The sequence below is a fragment of the Aspergillus piperis genome (assembly GCF_003184755.1).
Source record: "Aspergillus piperis CBS 112811 unplaced genomic scaffold BO85scaffold_1, whole genome shotgun sequence".
NCBI lineage: Eukaryota > Fungi > Ascomycota > Eurotiomycetes > Eurotiales > Aspergillaceae > Aspergillus > Aspergillus piperis.
Genome location: NW_020291591.1, coordinates 1,138,892 through 1,155,668, shown reverse-complemented (window position 1 = coordinate 1,155,668; position 16,777 = coordinate 1,138,892). Strand labels below are relative to the sequence as shown.

Below are 16,777 nucleotides of genomic sequence, written 5' to 3'. Positions count from 1 at the left end.
GAAATGGCCGAAGCAGGCAAGCTGCAGGTGACTTTCCCTGCCTTGAGAAGTGCGGAGAAGGGCGGCGATGATTGCCGCGGGTAACCGTGCTCATCCCCGTGTTTATCAATTAGTATGCACGCCGTCATCCGAGGATGCATAATTCCGCCCGTCCTAGCTGCCAACCTCTCTTCTTCTTACTCTCAATTTGTGCCATTCATCGCTGAAGTGCTTTACCAATTGCCTCCCACTGTGTGTGTTCAGCGCCATGGCTACATTCCAGAAATTCCCCTTCTTCGCCCGCCAGTCCTCTCGGATTCTGGCTCGGTGCAGGAAACCCCTCATCCAGCCCCCCGCACTACGCACTTTAGTGATGAAACACCCCAAGGACTTCGTCCCCCCCACAGAAGAAGACCTGTTAGAGCTTCGTGAGCGTGTACAGGAGTTTACAAGTATGTAGATTGTCCTGCCAAATAATGTGCTCGGCATATACTGACTCCCGTTTGCGAATCAAGGGCGCGAAATTCCCGAAGAAGTTGCCGCGCAGACCGACGCCCAGAATGAGTTTCCTGCAGAGATGTGGAAGAAGCTGGGCGAAGCTGGGTGAGTATTCATATCATATGTAAACTAAAGATCTCAGTTCTGATTCCATCAGGTTCCTTGGTATTACAGCCAACGAAGAGTACGGTGGGCTAGGGATGGGATACCAGGCTCATTGCGTCGTCATGGAGGAGATCAGTCGCGCATCTGGTATGGATCCCATTGAGTGGCTAGCCAAGTGTAAACTAACCTGCTTTCTTAAACAGGAAGCATTGCCCTCTCCTACGCCGCACACTCCCAGCTTTGTGTCAACCAGCTCTCCCTCAATGGAACCCCCGAGCAAAAGGAGCGATTCCTTCCTGGTCTCCTATCAGGCGAAAAGGTCGGCGCCCTAGCAATGTCTGAGCACTCTGCAGGATCAGACGTGGTTAGCATGAAGACAACAGCCAAGGCCGTTGATGGTGGATTCCTATTGAACGGTACCAAGATGTGGATTACCAACGTGAGTTTGCAATTGCCTCCTCCCTTCCAAACGAAGCACCAGACCTAATCTGGGCATACCTCTCAACCATCAGGGCCCCGACGCAGACTTCATCGTCGTCTACGCAAAGACCGAACCCGAGAAAGCCTCCAAGGGCATCACAGCCTTTGTAGTGGAGAAGACATTCAAGGGATTCTCCTGCGCCCGCAAACTAGACAAATTAGGCATGCGCGGTTCCAACACCGGCGAGCTTGTCTTCGAAGATGTCTTCGTACCCAAGGAGAATGTTCTCGGAGAAGTCAACCGCGGCGTCAAGGTCCTAATGGAGGGCTTGGATCTGGAGCGTCTTGTACTTAGCGCTGGTCCGTTGGGGTACGTTCTCCAATTCTCCTTGCCATCCCTACGTCGTCCACACGAATTACTAACATATACCAGTATCATGCAAGCTGCTCTCGACCTCGTCCTCCCTTACACCCACGTCCGCAAGCAATTCGGTATGCCCATCGCCCACAACCAGCTGATCCAGGGTAAGCTGGCAGACATGTACACCAAGCTTGCGGCATCCCGTGCCTACACGTACGCCACGGCCCGACAGATTGATAATTCGGCTGCGGAAGGATCTGGGGCTTTGATCCGGACGCAGGATTGTGCCGGCGCGATCCTCTATGCAGCGGAACGGGCGACGGAGTGTGCGCTGGATGCGATCCAGCTGATGGGTGGGAATGGGTACATCAATGAGATTCCTGCGGGACGGTTACTACGCGATGCGAAGCTGTATGAGATTGGGGCTGGGACGAGTGAGATTAGACGCATGGTGATTGGGCGTGCGTTCAATCGGGAATACGCATAGATTCCGTGCTACATATACCAGCGATACCTACCTGATCTATCTGATTGACCGGCTACGGGTTAGATGACAAGGATGTAACAAGTTGTATGTTCGTGTTCTCATGTACTCATTTCTATACACAGTGAAATCAATTACTTCTTGTTTCTGGCCGATCTCCGCACCGGACCTGATGGCGCGGGATTAGGGGCTTTGGCCTCGCCGACTTTCTGGGTTGCGACGCGTTTCGATCTCGTCTTACTGGTTGCTTCAGGGACAGGTTCGCTTTCTTCTTCAGCCTTGCGCTTGCGGCCTCTTGTTGCTGGCTTGTCTGCCGATGCAGCAGCGACACCGTTTGGTTTCGACTTGGGCACCTCAAGAGAGTCAGACGGCTTTATACCATCGGGAAGGTCCTGAGTACCTTCCTTAGTTCCAGTCTCAACCATGTCCGTGTCACCGCCAGCAGCAGGCACGTCTTCCAGCGTACCATTGCCATTTCCGCTTGAAATATCCACCTCCACTCCATCCTCAATATCTGCATCCTCGCCCTCGTCTGCTTCTAGATCCTCGGCACCATACAAATCCACCACTTCCGGTGCACCAGTTCCTCTCCGTCCCGCGACGTCTTTTCTAACCCTGGCTCTTCCAATCGCGGGGTTCGAATTGCGGAATACCTCCCGCCAATTCTTTAACAACGCGACCTTCTCCCCCTCTCCTGGCTCATGCAGCGCAATTTTCAGATCGTCAGCGGGGCTTTTCCACACCACACCCTGAAATGCTGTGATATCGAACAGACCCTTGGAGGGGTGCTTCCAACTGCGTTTCGTGGGCGGAATACCTGCGGAGAGGGTCTTTTGGGCTAGAAGGGCGTTGAGGGCACGTTGACGTCGGACTGCGGTCGGGTCTTGGTCGTAGTAATCGTCGGAAAGATCGTCCCAGTCGCTGAAGAATTCTTCGGCTTCGAGGGCCGGATCGTCATAGAAGATCAAGTCATTTGTTGCGGTTGCTGTCGCCGCGAGATCGTCCTATAGTATATTGCTGTGTTAATTTTGGGTTATCTGAAGGGATTGGGGTGCGACAGAGGTAGAAGAGGTTGAAGAGAAAAGGGGGTGGAGACGTACAGCGACAGTTGGATCGGGTTCTTCTACCCAGAAGATGTCTTCGTCATATTCATCATAGAAGTCTTCGTCATCAGACATGGTTGCCGATGTAAGAAAGTATTAATGTGGTGAGGGTGGTGAAAATGTAAGCCAATTCGGGGATGTGGCCGATAGCGAATGAATAGGAAAGTAAACGATCGCACAACACAGCAAACAGAAGAGAGAGTTCAAGACAAAATCCAATGGAAAGCGCTGCAACAGGCGACCACTTCAACAGAATTAAGGGTAGATAAACTCGAAGCGCAGATTAAAAGCCACTCCTCAGGCACGGCGCAGGACGTGATGCAATGGTCTGGCTAGCTGGAATCTTGAAAAAACCGGCGGGTGGATCTCACCCGTCACGTGCCCGCTGCTTCCCCGCAGCTGCGCTTTGCGTCGGCTGAAGGGGTGCGTTGCAGCGCCGTACAAGAAGCTCGGCTGGGGGAGCTTGGTGTCATTCCAAATCCATGTCACTCGTACTTTTGGATATGCTAGCTGCTTTATGAACGTGCCCTTTCCCTGTGGTGTTGGATCATCTTTCGTGGCACTCAACTGATCAGCCGCCTCTCTTACAATGCCGCTCTCCTCTCTTCTCCGCACTTCGTCCCGCCTGGGGCCGCCGGTAGTTCGAAGGTTCAGAAGAGCGGCCTCCACTGTGTCCACCACGACGCCCAAGGCCGAGAAATCACTGGACTCTATTTTAATCGCGAATCGAGGAGAAATTGCGCTGTGCGTCTGAGCCCTGAGTGAAGATTTCTGGTAGTTTTGTTGATTGTCAGTACTAAGATGGAGTGATCTGTTGCAGTCGCGTTGGACGGACCGCTGCTCAACACGGAATCCGAGTAACGACGCTCTACACCGATCCTGATAGCAAGGCTCAACATGCGCTGAGCTCGCCATTTGCCTTTAACTTAGGATCCGTCTCCGCTTACCTCGATGGAGATCGAATTATTGAGATTGCCAAGAAGGAAGGCTGCCAAGGGATACACCCCGGTTACGGCTTCGTGAGTGCTGTCGTTACACACAAGCTGCGAAGATACTAATCTTTCCAATCCCGTTTCAGCTGAGTGAGAATGCGGCATTTGCGCGGAAATGTACGGAAGCTGGATTGGTCTTCATTGGACCTCCTTGGAAGGCTATCGAAGACATGGGTGACAAGAGGTAACATGATGAACGTACACTTGTGAGCATAGGCTGACAGTCATAAGTCAATCCAAGAAGATCATGACTGCTGCTGGAGTACCGTGCGTACCCGGTTATCATGGCGACAACCAGGATGTCAACTTCCTTGAAGCCGAGGCCGACAAGATCAAGTACCCCGTGCTGATCAAGGCAATCAAGGGCGGCGGCGGAAAAGGAATGCGCATCGCTCATACCAAAGCCGACTTCCAGGCACAGCTGCAGTCTGCCAAATCGGAGGCTATGAATTCATTCGGGGATGATCATGTACTGGTGGAGAAGTACATTACCACACCCCGCCACATTGAAGTGCAGGTCTTTGCAGACAAGCAAGGCAACGCTGTTGCTCTGGGAGAGCGGGACTGTAGTATACAAAGAAGACACCAGAAGATCCTTGAGGAGTCGCCTGCTCCGCACCTTCCCGATGCAACAAGAAAAGATATCTGGGCAAAAGCCCGATCTGCTGCGTTGGCGGTTGGCTACGAGGGTGCTGGTACCGTGGAGTTCATCTTTGATAATGATACTGGCGAGTTCTTCTTCATGGAGATGAACACTAGACTCCAGGTGGAGCATCCCGTCACCGAAATGGTTACCGGTCAGGATCTTGTGCACTGGCAGCTCAAAATCGCGGAAGGCGCCCCACTTCCCCTAACCCAGGAAGATGTGGAGGCTTTTATGGCCAGTCGCGGTCATGCTATCGAAGCTAGGATTTACGCTGAGAACCCTGACCAGGGGTTCATTCCAGACTCCGGCACTTTGTTGCATGTCCGTACTCCCGCCGCTACTGATGATGTGAGGATAGACGCCGGATTCGTCGCAGGCGACGATGTCTCGGCACATTATGATCCCATGATCGCAAAATTGATTGTGCGGGGCAACACTCGCGAAGAGGCGATCCGCAAACTTGCGAATGCATTAGAGGAGTATGAAGTGGCGGGTCCAATCACGAACATCGAGTTCCTGAAAACGGTCTGCAGAAGTCCTGATTTCATTAGCGGGAATGTGGAGACCGGCTACATTGAGAAACATCGCGAAGAGCTGTTCACACGGGAGAAAATTGAGCCCGAGGTGTTGGCCCAGGTGGCTCTGGCCTGTCTTCACCACGATTCGAATCCGGGAAGTGGAACGCAAGCCAACTTTGAAGGCTCTGCCGTTGGCTTTGGCCCAGGATACCAGGCACGACAGATCTCGCTTGCAGAACTAACACCGGGAACAAAGAACGACTCCAAATTTGACGTTAGGGTGCAACAGACGGGTGACGACACATTCAACGTCGATGTTGGGGGACGTTTATTCGAGCAAGTTGTAAGCCATCGTGATCCAGCTTCGAAAGTTGTAACCTCCTTCTTCCCTCACACACGCCTGGACACGACGGTGATCCGCGATGAGGACACGATCATCGCTTTTCAGCGCGGTACCCAATACCGCCTGACAATCCCACGCGCCAAGTGGATGGAGAAGGCGTTGGGAATGAAGGACGTCACGAACAGCGTTCTCGCACCGATGCCATGCAAGGTGCTACGTGTGGAGGTAGAGGCAGGCGATGTGGTAGAAAAGGACCAGCCACTGGTGGTGATTGAGAGTATGAAGATGGAAACAGTCATTCGCAGCCCACAGAGGGGCACCATCTCCAAGGTGGTACATAAAGCAGGAGTAAGTCACGCGGCCCCTACCCATTCCCGGTCATGACCGCCAGCATCCCTGAAGATGACTACCTCATCCCGAGATTGGGTCGACCTGAGCCTCGCCATGCTGGGCCAGCCCAAGCTCGGTCTGCCAAGGGACTTGGTTCTCTCTTCAGCTCACAGGCATTGCTCCACTCCAGCTGTCAACGCGTATACTTCAATGCTGGCCATTGCTAACAGGTACTTTACAGGATCAATGTAAAAGCGGGACACCGCTGGTTGAATTCGAAGAGGGCGGTGAGTAAGCGATACGTGGTTCAACTCAGACCATATTGGGGTGACTAGAATCTGGGAATTTTGTGGCATGTACACCAGTGACTTGGATGTAATGTATGAAGTTCCTGCTGTTTGAAGTACACAGTAGTCTGAGCACCTACTCCGATACTCATGGGAACAAGAACCAATAACATAATTGCAGCAAAGTGCTCCCCGACCGGGGAGGTGCTGAGCATGCTATGTGGACATGTAACCAGAATATATGTTTTGAGCGGCCTTTATGGTTAACAATCTGATATGTGTAGCGATTTGACTACTTGCATACTTAATCTGTATAGCCTTTCGTTTGCAACCGCACCACGCATTCAATACAGCGAAGAGAACCACAAGTCTAGACTCTACACAACACATTTGTACAATCTCTCATCAAAGATGGGTCTCAATCGAGCTAGCTGCGATCCCCGACCCGTCAGTCCCCACAACGTACCCACCCGTCACTGTTACCGCACTCAGACCCGAACAAGACAATAGACTACTTTGTATACAGTAAATAGGTAGTGCACACATCGCGAGTTGACCGATCAATTCAGCTGAGTAGTAGCAGTACTTTGTATCAAATATGCAGATGATTTATAGCTTGAAAGTAGCAGCATTCAGGCAGCCAGAATGTATTAGAGGATAGGGTTCTGTTGTGAGGTACTAACTTTCAATGTAAGATTAGTCCTAACCATGGACGAAAAACCGGGGTAAAGCATATGGCTAGTGTTCCTGATTCCAAGTTTAGGATACTCAAACCAAAATCCAAACCACAGAGCAGAAATGCAATGAGCTCGAAAGTTGAGATATTGGTCATGTGGTTAGGTGAGATTAAAGACCCACATAATGTATACAAGGCATGCCGGTACTTGAGTAGCGCCTTGTGGCCCGAAGAATTGAGTTTGACATCTCGCATCATCCGTAGTGGCTACTTCAGGTGCCCAATGCGCGCCGGGAGCTTCGGGACTCTCCCGGTGAGTGTGTTGAGAGGAGACAGTGTCTATGGGGGGGGTCGAGCCTATAGCGCATGCCGATAAGAGACAAATTCCTGTAGAGAAATGGAAGGAAAGTCAAAGAACCTTGAAAAAGGTATCCTGATACCTGGGGTATTGATAACAGTGGCGTAGGGGCAAGTCACGCGGACTGCAAAGGAAGCTTGCAGCTCCAGTCGGGGAGCAGATCAGCGTCCGATCACTGCATGGCGATTGGGGCCTGGCCCTGGCTATCATCGGCGCCTGACATCACATTGAAACAAGTCAGAGAAAAATACAGAGTACACGAGCTGCAAAATACACTGCACCACAACTTCCTGACAGCAAAGCTGATCTGAGTGGTTTCTTCTCGCTATCCTTGGCAGATCCCAGTCTCTGCAACTCGCAGCTCTGCCTCTTCGGAGCCAATTCTATTTTTGTCATGGATGTCCTGCTGAATCATCTACCGAAAGGTACTGCTTCGGATTCTTCTTGACGTTTCTTTCGTTACTATCTCCGTGTTTTCCTGATTTGCCGCCGCGGGGAAACGTTGCCATCGCCGACACAAGGGAAATTCTGGCCATTCGAGCCTCTCCTTCTCATTTGCCTGGACCAAAGGTAGGCTCCACCACACCTTTTGTGACCAGATAATTCTGTGTTGAAGGTAAGACGGATATCATGTCCCAGCATTTGCCTCCTACAGTACACGCTTCACTCAGGCATCACTTCATTGCCTCGCTGCAGTTGAGCACCACTGATGCCCATTCAATAGTAATTTCGAAGCTTGCTTGCTTTACTTCACATATACAATGTTCAGATCCACCCTCGCCCGTCAAGCTGCTAAAGCACTTTCTTGGTCGCCACGGCCCGCTGTGCGGGCAGCTGCAGAACAGCGATCTTTAGATACCTTCGTCCGCTCGCTCTCATCGACGGCTCTCCGTTTGAACAAAGACGATGATATCAAGAAAGACCCCTTCCTAACAGCGACCAACAAAGCTCCCGAGGGCACATTGGGAGAGACAGAAGGTCGCTTTGCCCGTACCGATGAGAATGTCAAGTTCGAGTATCCCGATGATGAGAATATGCCTCGGTCTCCAATTGTTCAGGGTCGTGGTGGTATGCATTTCAAGCGTACACTCGCTCAGTTTTCGCTCGAGAACAGGGTTACTCTTGTGACTGGTGGTGCTCGTGGCCTGGGACTGACCATGTCCCAGGCAATTGTAGCTTCAGGATCAGATCTGGCCATTGTTGACTTGAATAGTACGTGCTAAGCATACTAGGACAATCGCTCGAAATCGCTGACATTACTCTAGGAGAGGAAGCGCAGGACCAGGCCGCAAAGCTCGTGGAGCAATTTCAGAAGGAAAATCCGGGTCTGGAGTCTGACCAGTATGTTGACTATATCCTAGCAGACTAACTAAGATGCTGATAGTTCTTCAAGATTGCCTACCGTCACCGCTCACTACGCCGACGTGTCCAACCCCGAATCTGTGAACAATGCCATTGCAGAAGTCATTGAGAAACACGGGAAGATTGATCACCTTGTTACCTCTGCTGGGTTTACTGAGAATTTTGACGCCATCTCGTATCCTTACGATCGAATGCAGAAGTTGTGGGGTGTCAATGTGGATGGGACCTACTTGTTCGCTACCGGAGTCGCCAAGCACCTCATGGAGCGCAAGGCACCGGGTAGCATTGTCATGATAGGTAGCATGTCTGGTGCTATTGTTAACGTTCCTCAGCCTCAAGCTCCTTATAATGCAGCCAAAGCCGCTGTCCGTCATCTTGCCTCTTCTTTCGCCGTTGAGTGGGCCCAGCATGGCATTCGCGTTAACTGTATCAGTCCCGGATATATGCTCACTGCACTGTGAGTATCCGTATGCGTTGCTTTTCTGGAAAGCTGCTAATGTTATCTAGTACTCGGAAGATCCTCGAGGAGAACCCCGAGCTCCGCGATAAGTGGATATCCCTTATTCCTACCGGCAAGATGGGTACTCCAGAGGACCTGATGGGTGCTGTTACCTTCCTTCTGAGTGACGCTTCCCGCTACGTTACGGGAGCTGACCTCCGTGTTGACGGTGGCTACACTCTGACTTGAAACAAGGATCTCCTATTGCGGTTAATGATTACTGTATGAACTACAATGGGCACGATACAAAATCACCTAGCAACTTCACTTATTCGAATAGATGAGATCGTAAGCTATATGGCGCGGTCCGCGATATTATCTTCTACTTCTTATTTAGGCCCAGGATACTTTGTTTCATGTGTTCTAGGTCAGGTTGTATTATTTATCGGCGAAGATGGCTCGCACTCAAGCGCTCTTCAGTGACGGAGCATGCTATAATGAAAGCAGATCAAACATATGAATGTTGCTGTGGAGTTCACACATTCCTTTTGACAATGCTGTATGTAATATAGTGTCACTTTATCTAGACCGTAGCTGCTTGTGTCTCAGTCACAAACGACGGCCAGGGAAACCATTTGCACATTTTCCTTGACTGGATGAGACGCGGTGTAATCAACAATTCTCTTTCTTCAAATTTGGTGAATATAGCGCAATACTTACCGTCAATATCAAAGTACGGCACTCCGATATCACCAGGACGTGGACTATATACAAATCAATGCTGTGATATGCATCCCAACGCATATGCTACTTGAGATCTCTGTTCAGACAACCAGAGCCCAATTATCCTCCTCTGCCGCAAGCATACCAATATACCATAAAGCCAGAAGTACAGACAATTGTCCTTCGCCTCCCACCGCCCACGGGATCGCCGTGGAGACAGCCAAGCGGCCGTTTCTGTCCAATCGCTTAACGGCAATAAGTTCCGTATTTGTTAGGATAAACCCATGCCTGGCGGTATGCTGATCCATATAGAAATTAACCTGAGACAGAGCTTGCTTGTACTCTCGGTGGAGTATTGGGTCTTGAGAGCTTCGCCATGGAGACTGCCATTTCCAAGATACTTTCAAATCACCGGGGGCGCGATTAGCGTTCGAGGTTCCGCTTCCGACTACGACGTATGCGGTATCTGGACGGAACTGATCGATGATATCAGCCGCGCTTCCTCCATCGAAGGTAACTGGTGAAAGTCGGCGGGCCGGTAGCTCTGGTGCGAGTTGCTCGAACCCAGCACGCAGTGCACGTCTAATACGAGGCACAACCAACTCGGCGAATCGGGTATGGAAGTAAGGTTCATCTCTAATAAAAGCAGGAGGAGATAAGAACGGGTCACGGCGGATTTGCCTTGTATTTAATACAAGGCCATAGTGTTGGATGATTGTAGAGTAATTGAAGTCTGTCCAAGACACAATTTGGGTGATATCTTCGGCATCATATCGGGGGTTAGAGGTGTTACGAGATGGTGCAGTACCTCCAACTGGTATTGCTGGAAGGGCAACAGAAAGGTACTGCAGCAAAGTTTGGCTCATTTTGCAGGTGAAAGCACTGGGACGATACAAGAGCTCGGCATGAGGGTTCCACGGTTGGGGATCCACACAAGTGCAGAGGGCGCGATCTAAGAAAGTAGTTCATCAGCGCTTGATAGATCCGAAGTTATCTTTTCACCCAGCATCAGGTGACTATCGTTATCACATGATATGATCAGCAATATTCTTTCGTAAACTACATTAGTATACCACCCCTTTGAATGAAACTTCCTAGTTGAAGAAATACGTACAGTCACCATGCAATTGGCGAACAGTTGTCGATTGAACCCCGAGAATTCAAACATACAATTCATAAGAGAGATCTCAAGTTCTCCAGCTTCCTCAATTTTTGAGATAACACTTGACGACGTAACATACGCCTTGAAACTTGTAAGTAGAGATTGCTTCCTCCACCTTAACGTCACTAATAGCTCAGTATCACGATAATGGGGATCCCGGGTTCACGGAGCGGGGGCGAGACTTGAATAGATATCGCTGTGAACTACAAGCCTACATGAACCTGCTCCATCATGGCGTGTGTGACCGCGGATTTGTTCCATATTTCTATGGTTATATCGATCGGCTTGACCCAACTGCATTTCAGCCAGCCCTACGGCATTTTACTCATGACAAATTGCATCCTAGTGCAATTCTTCTCGAGTATCTTCCAGCAGCTGAAAGCCTGAACTGTGTGAATTATTTAAAGGCCCTTTATAACACAGCAATTGAAGGCATGAAAGAAATACACAATGCCCATGTTCACCACAGGGATATATACCCCAAGAATATTCTTCTATCAGAGGGAGGAAGCAAAAAGAGGCTGGTATGGGTTGATTTTGACGTTTCAACGACCTTCAACAGTATGGGGCCTGAGGAAGAAAAGTACAGTAAATACGAAGATGAGCTTGTTGCCAGCTTCGGAAGAGCCTTGGTTTGTGGCATCCGAAACATCCCTAAGCCCTCGGGTCCTAACGTCCTTTCTAGCAAGAGGACCAACAACAAGGTCTTCCCCCGAATACAAAATTTTATTGAAGATGGTTCCGGGAACCCCAAAACTCCGATCCTTAGCACTTTTTCCCTTCATTGGATCTGCTTTGCTGGTATTCACCATATAAACAACAGCTCCTGTGCTAGAAGCTCCCTTGTTACATTTCAGAGCCCTCTTGGTACCGTTCGATGCTGGTTGTCATCCTTCTATATTCGGTCATTTTGAATTTACACGCGTGTAAGGTTGTTCAAGTATCGAGTACAGCATCCCAGCAACCTTGAACAATTATGGGACGGTAAGGGGGCCGGCTACGCGTGTGCACAGGCGTGTAAAAGCGCGATAGCCTGCAGATGAGACAAACCCCCACATAAGGAGGTACATTATTTGCAAGCAGCACGGTGTCTCGTGATCATTGCGACGATGATGAAAATCTGATAGAAGTAGACGTACCATGGGGATTGAACATGGTTCTCTCGAGGCAAGAATCTGGAAGTGGCTTTGCAGGTAATAACCCAAGAAACTGAGGCTAAGGATCAGCGTGCTTGGTCGAAAGCACCACCTCCAGGGAAGGGCTCAGTTTTATAGATCGCATGTTCCTGGAGAATGTGGTCTTGTGGTTTAGATAAGTCGGTTTCTCATTGGTTGATATGTGGTGAACCTTTGATTATGGTAAGGTCATAGCTATCAAACAGTGGTGGTATTCCAAGTCGTGGAGGTGGATTATGGGGCGTGGCTCAATGATACCTAATGCTTTTCGTCCATACATGCTCAATCAAAAGGACAACTACACCTCCATGCTAGAGAGAACCGTTACTGTTATGGTTGTAAATGATAGGCAGGCGGTCATCATAGCTAGTAGCCAAGTAGATATCATATTTGTCTATTGTTTACCCATCTATCATTTGTCATACCCAAAAGACAAATACCCGCAACAAGAGGCATATAAAAAAAAGCCAATCTATCCCTCCAGCCACCCAGCCAGAGCCTGGTCATGGCTTGCTGATTCGTCGGCCCATCGGCTCGTACATTACCCTCCTCCATGTTGCGAAGAGTATCCTCCACGCATGGTCCCACGTCGCTAATACTATTATACGCGCAACTGCACAATGAACAGCGAGCAAGTGAGAAGATGGCAGGTCGATAGTACTACTATAGTACGAGTCAAAGGTCAGGGTGCCGACGACCGGAAATAAAGGATCATCATGTAGAGAGGACGAAGTCGGCGCTGTTGACTGGATCGTATACTCATTAGGGTTACCAGTAGATTCGAAATGTATCTGAAATGCGTTGAACAGTCGACGGTAATGATGCGTCATGATTAGAGCATTGACAAGGGTATCGAACTGCCCGTCTTCGATGAAACGGGTCATCGTGGGATCTAATATATCCAAAAGCTGGAGAGTAACATTCTGCGAGTTGCTCTGCGAGACCTCGAAGGAAGAAGAAGAGGAAAAGAAATAGGAGAAGAAATACAAATTTACTTTTGAATGAAGGCCGTGATTCTGGAGTATCCCGGTAATCAACCATGGCAGTTCCCCAATGTAGCAATCATCATCTCTCGCTAGACTAGCAGAAACACCGGACTTTGGCATAATTCATCATTTGATCGTTTTACACAAGATCCTATCTGGCAAGTAGGATATGTTAATACGCCCTTTGAACGAAAATCCGAGACCTGTTGAGTCGACAGAATTTGGCCAGTGAACGATAACGAAAGCAATTACAGTACACTTCACCACCCGAGAGTACCAGCGAGTGGCCTCGACAAATAGCCAATAAAAAAGCGAAGAAAATAAACGGGATCCGCGACATGCATGAACCCATGCATACTAGTCAAGCATTGCATGTCCATATCCCCACCACGGGACGGGGCGTACCATGATGCTTGCGCAAGGCTGCTGGAAGATCACCTTGAACTTCTACGTAGGTGTGCTGTGTCAGCTTCCAAATGGTCTGCGCATTCATCTGTGGCAAAAACGGACTTTGTCTCGACCTTGATGCTGACGAGACCCTTGATTCAGAGTACCACGAATTTGTCGATTGATGCAAATCAGCGTCAGCAAGTGGCAGGGAGCAATTTTCTCCATGATACCTGAAAAGCATGGGCCACTCATTAATTAAACCGCCAGTTATTCACAACAGCTAATGGATTGATTGGAATGGGCGTGCCTAACACTCAGACTGGTGACTATCTCTGCATCCTTTCCGGAAGCCCTGGATGATTTGTAATGAGACAGGAAGGCTCTCATTGGAAGCTTATTGGAGATGCATATTCTCGCAGGCTTATGAAGGTGAGTCCTGCCTCCCAATATAGGAGGTCTGTACTGATGAAATCTACAGAGGGTCTACGTGGACGAAATGATAAATCGAAACGAGTGGTAGAAACAAAGTTAATGGTTCGACATCTGGTAGCTCGTTAACACAGAAGCAACGGTCAACAGCCGTTCTACTAGACTTGACAAGCCCTTTACTTGACCCGGACGGTCTTATCACGCTTACGTAGCATAAAAATTCAGCCTACATAAAAGACACGAAAAAGTTCAAACTGCTTGGAGCGGAAGAGAGAAAGACACATTACTTCATCCAAATAAGAAAACCTAAGAAAAAGCAATAATAGTGCCCACGAGCGAGGAAGTCATCCACACAGCTGTGAGGACCCCGAGTATTGGGGGGCAGAACCTAAGCACGGCTTGTGAGTCGATGTGGACCGCAATTTGCATAGCGCATGCGGGAAATACGTACTCTTCAGAACTCAGACCAATAAATCCACCCCAGAAGAGCAATTGTGCAATCCAAAGAAAAAGCAAGAAACTCGTAGTAGCCGCATACACTTCCGCAAGCCGTGGCCTGTGGGGTAGCGAGATCAGGCGAGGCTGGACGAGAATAGGGTCATAGCTTGTGCGATTGCTTTGATCCCTTATTAATGGTGCTTCTTCTGGGGCCCTTGGCCTTCCGGTCGCGCGATGAAACATCCTTCCCGTTCGTATGTTGTTATATTCTTTTATTGGCGGCATTCCTTCTTCGGAAATATTCAGAGACGTGAAAACGGATACACGGGACTTTTCCACCTTGCGCATCGCCCGAATTGATACAGCAAATGCCATGATAACGGTTAATAGCCACATGAGTGCTCCGGCGTACATAATTTTCGCAGGTACCCATATCTCTACAGTGCCGAGGTAGAAGTTGTGTTCATAGCCATAATAGACTGTTATGAGTATGTAATATGCGGATAGGAGCTGAAGGAGTATTTCCGCGAATAACAGAGACGCAGCCGCGGACAGGCTCTTTGGCCCGAATTGTTGTAGACCAAGTAAGAACATCATCAGCCATGAAAGGCGAGGCATTGAACACCAGAGAAGCATCAGTTGAAATATGGGCACCTCTTCATAGCCCGGAATTTTCTGGACCAGCACAGAACTGAACAAGTTGGCAAAGACCTGGATAGTGGCAAGGAGAATGCCCTTGAAAGCCCAATAAATCGGCTGTGAGTGTTCTGAATTGACGTTTTTGCTTTGAAGCATGTGTTTCCTCTGACAGAGAAGCAATGCGATGAAAGTAGCTATGTTTATAATAGCAAAGCTTCCAAGTTTCCACTGAGTCGAGGGACATGCTTCGGTTGCTTTGTTGTCTCCAGGCTGAGTAATAGGGGTACTATCCGGTGCCATGGAGGGCTTGAGAGCCCATTGCCATGGTATCATCTCGGTCAAGGTGGGCGCAGATAGCTGACGCCAGTTATTTGGTAGACCTTGCCAGTCCTGAATCCCACCACAAAGATCGTGGAGCCATCTGATATAGTCTATCCGGGTTTCGAATATCTGGCACGAACCCTCACAGGAATCATAGCTGATATGCTGGCAAAAGCATTTCCTGTCAACTGCACGTGTGACTTGGCAGTATCCGCTAGAATCGAGCTTACACGCATCGGCTGCACATTGATCTGTAAGACCAGTGACCTTCTTTGGCATATCCATGACGCACTTGGGCCAGCTCCAACCATCAAGCGCAATAAAGGCGAATTGTGTAGTTAGAAGTGCATCCGTCCAGTTATCGGGTAAGGACTTTGATCCACATGTTGCATTGAGCCACAGGCGCTGTTTCGTCCAGTCCAATCGTTCTGAATCTGAACAAGGCTCCTCTTCGAAATCTACAGCGAAGGAGCTGCAGAAGCAACCCTTGTCAAAGTAGTAGCCATCCTTTATGTGCTGCTGGACAAGGTCATAGCCAACTGTCTCTGAATCAAGAGCGATAATGGATCGCACGGGCTCGTCATATTCCCAGGGCCGGGCAGCATTTCCTGTGTGATGACTTGCGCTTGTAAAGCCACAGGAAGCCATTACCCGCTGGAAAGGCTCCCTTGAAAATGAACAGACTGAGCCGGTGAGGCATCCTGGCGCCGTCTTGAGAACGTCCACAGTTGAGTACCCCTCGGCTAGTGAGGCTGGGGAAAGGCTCTGGAGCTCATTGGTGTCGCCGACCTCGACAAGCCACTCTCTACCCGTGATGTCACGAATCCATGAATACAATTGCGCTTTGGCGAGTATCGATCTGCCACAGTAGGGGAGATACCTTGCGATAACATCTGAGGAGAAAGCAACGCTGAGACAGCCGAGATGAGTCAACCATTGAAGATGGGTGCAAATGAAGCCGAAATGGGATGTGCACCGTTTGGCAGTACACTTTGTCATGATTTCCAGCCAGGTCGACTGATCTTGCTGCGCTATGCATTGTGGCATAGGTCTGAGATCTTCAGGATTTACCCAGCCATTATAGTTGTTTTGGGGAGTTAGGAAAAGATCCTGTCCGTCTCGATCGGGAGCGGCGGTTGAAAGCGCTTTTGCAGTACGTCCTGATTTTAGTGGCAAAGATGTGGACAAACATCGGGGGCACTTACCTCCAAGTTCGGCACTATATACGCCAACAGTCAGCAGCATGAGAAGCGCACATGATAATCTCATTTTGTCGATGTTAAGGCAGTCTTGTACTTTGACGCAGCGCAGCTGGCAATAACTTGATATTTTCGAAGATACAGCTGCGGACTGATACTTCGGAGCGGGGTAACACGAGGCTGCGAGTCGGATCAATATGAGACCGGTAAGCCAACTCACCGGACATGGGTACTTTGTTGGCTGGCTACGCAGGGCGGCTAGTTGAAGTTGGATAAGAGTGACTCATTATTGGCCTAGAGTCGAGTACAAATCGCAGAATCCCGGGCGTTTAACAGCTTCGCGGCCGACGTTCGCCATCTGCTGGAGGGAAATAGAACATCCTCGACTATAGTCTCCCCAAACTTTCCAATGTC

The 16,777-nt window shown here is 49.5% G+C and overlaps 7 protein-coding genes across 7 annotated transcripts; 4 read left to right on the top strand and 3 right to left on the bottom strand.

Moving 5' to 3' along the window:
• The first annotated feature begins 133 nt into the window (after positions 1 to 133).
• Positions 134 to 2,060, top strand: BO85DRAFT_12388 (isovaleryl-CoA dehydrogenase). Its single transcript, XM_025653938.1, has 6 exons — positions 134 to 431; positions 495 to 582; positions 635 to 729; positions 786 to 1,021; positions 1,095 to 1,372; positions 1,436 to 2,060. The coding sequence occupies exons 1-6, from the start codon at positions 248 to 250 to the stop codon at positions 1,848 to 1,850; spliced, it is 1,296 nt and encodes a 431-aa protein (XP_025520831.1). The 5' UTR covers positions 134 to 247; the 3' UTR covers positions 1,851 to 2,060.
• Positions 1,759 to 3,434, bottom strand: BO85DRAFT_444242 (uncharacterized protein). Its single transcript, XM_025658969.1, has 2 exons — positions 2,948 to 3,434; positions 1,759 to 2,851 (listed from the first exon to the last, which is right to left on the bottom strand). Exons 1-2 carry the CDS (start codon positions 3,023 to 3,025, stop codon positions 1,982 to 1,984), a joined length of 948 nt encoding a protein of 315 aa, XP_025520830.1. The 5' UTR covers positions 3,026 to 3,434; the 3' UTR covers positions 1,759 to 1,981.
• On the top strand, positions 3,402 to 6,144 carry BO85DRAFT_444241 (acetyl/propionyl/methylcrotonyl-CoA carboxylase subunit alpha). Its single transcript, XM_025658968.1, has 4 exons — positions 3,402 to 3,694; positions 3,771 to 3,969; positions 4,029 to 4,126; positions 4,174 to 6,144. The coding sequence occupies exons 1-4, from the start codon at positions 3,540 to 3,542 to the stop codon at positions 5,831 to 5,833; spliced, it is 2,112 nt and encodes a 703-aa protein (XP_025520829.1). The 5' UTR covers positions 3,402 to 3,539; the 3' UTR covers positions 5,834 to 6,144.
• A 1,717-nt stretch (positions 6,145 to 7,861) lies between these two features.
• BO85DRAFT_361233 (putative D-arabinitol dehydrogenase ArbD) lies at positions 7,862 to 9,150 on the top strand (the record flags this gene model as incomplete). Its single annotated transcript, XM_025655584.1, has 4 exons — positions 7,862 to 8,312; positions 8,366 to 8,441; positions 8,494 to 8,919; positions 8,970 to 9,150. 4 exons carry the CDS (start codon positions 7,862 to 7,864, stop codon positions 9,148 to 9,150), a joined length of 1,134 nt encoding a protein of 377 aa, XP_025520828.1.
• A 571-nt stretch (positions 9,151 to 9,721) lies between these two features.
• On the bottom strand, positions 9,722 to 10,585 carry BO85DRAFT_12334 (uncharacterized protein). Its single transcript, XM_025653934.1, has one exon. The coding sequence runs from the start codon at positions 10,488 to 10,490 to the stop codon at positions 9,726 to 9,728; it is 765 nt and encodes a 254-aa protein (XP_025520827.1). The 5' UTR covers positions 10,491 to 10,585; the 3' UTR covers positions 9,722 to 9,725.
• Positions 10,586 to 10,745: 160 nt separating this feature from the next.
• Positions 10,746 to 11,519, top strand: BO85DRAFT_359657 (uncharacterized protein; the record flags this gene model as incomplete). Its single annotated transcript, XM_025655521.1, has 3 exons — positions 10,746 to 10,877; positions 10,924 to 11,418; positions 11,472 to 11,519. The coding sequence occupies 3 exons, from the start codon at positions 10,746 to 10,748 to the stop codon at positions 11,517 to 11,519; spliced, it is 675 nt and encodes a 224-aa protein (XP_025520826.1).
• Positions 11,520 to 13,308: 1,789 nt separating this feature from the next.
• BO85DRAFT_410277 (uncharacterized protein) lies at positions 13,309 to 16,777 on the bottom strand (the record flags this gene model as incomplete). Its single annotated transcript, XM_025657471.1, has 3 exons — positions 16,370 to 16,777; positions 14,133 to 16,324; positions 13,309 to 13,428 (listed from the first exon to the last, which is right to left on the bottom strand). Exons 1-3 carry the CDS (start codon positions 16,431 to 16,433, stop codon positions 13,309 to 13,311), a joined length of 2,376 nt encoding a protein of 791 aa, XP_025520825.1. The 5' UTR covers positions 16,434 to 16,777.

Excerpts from the sequence above, each read along its gene's own strand:
- BO85DRAFT_12388 (XM_025653938.1), top strand. The coding sequence starts at position 248 with ATGGCTACATTCCAGAAATTCCCCTTCTTCGCCCGCCAGTCCTCTCGG. Across the intron at positions 583-634 it reads AAGAAGCTGGGCGAAGCTGG|GTTCCTTGGTATTACAGCCA; the intron begins GTGAGTATTCAT and ends TGATTCCATCAG. Across the intron at positions 730-785 it reads GGAGATCAGTCGCGCATCTG|GAAGCATTGCCCTCTCCTAC; the intron begins GTATGGATCCCA and ends TTTCTTAAACAG.
- BO85DRAFT_444242 (XM_025658969.1), bottom strand. The coding sequence starts at position 3,025 with ATGTCTGATGACGAAGACTTCTATGATGAATATGACGAAGACATCTTC. Across the intron at positions 2,852-2,947 it reads AACCCGATCCAACTGTCGCT|GACGATCTCGCGGCGACAGC; the intron begins GTACGTCTCCAC and ends AATATACTATAG.
- BO85DRAFT_444241 (XM_025658968.1), top strand. The coding sequence starts at position 3,540 with ATGCCGCTCTCCTCTCTTCTCCGCACTTCGTCCCGCCTGGGGCCGCCG. Across the intron at positions 3,695-3,770 it reads AATCGAGGAGAAATTGCGCT|TCGCGTTGGACGGACCGCTG; the intron begins GTGCGTCTGAGC and ends GATCTGTTGCAG. Across the intron at positions 3,970-4,028 it reads TACACCCCGGTTACGGCTTC|CTGAGTGAGAATGCGGCATT; the intron begins GTGAGTGCTGTC and ends ATCCCGTTTCAG.
- BO85DRAFT_12334 (XM_025653934.1), bottom strand. The coding sequence starts at position 10,490 with ATGAGCCAAACTTTGCTGCAGTACCTTTCTGTTGCCCTTCCAGCAATA.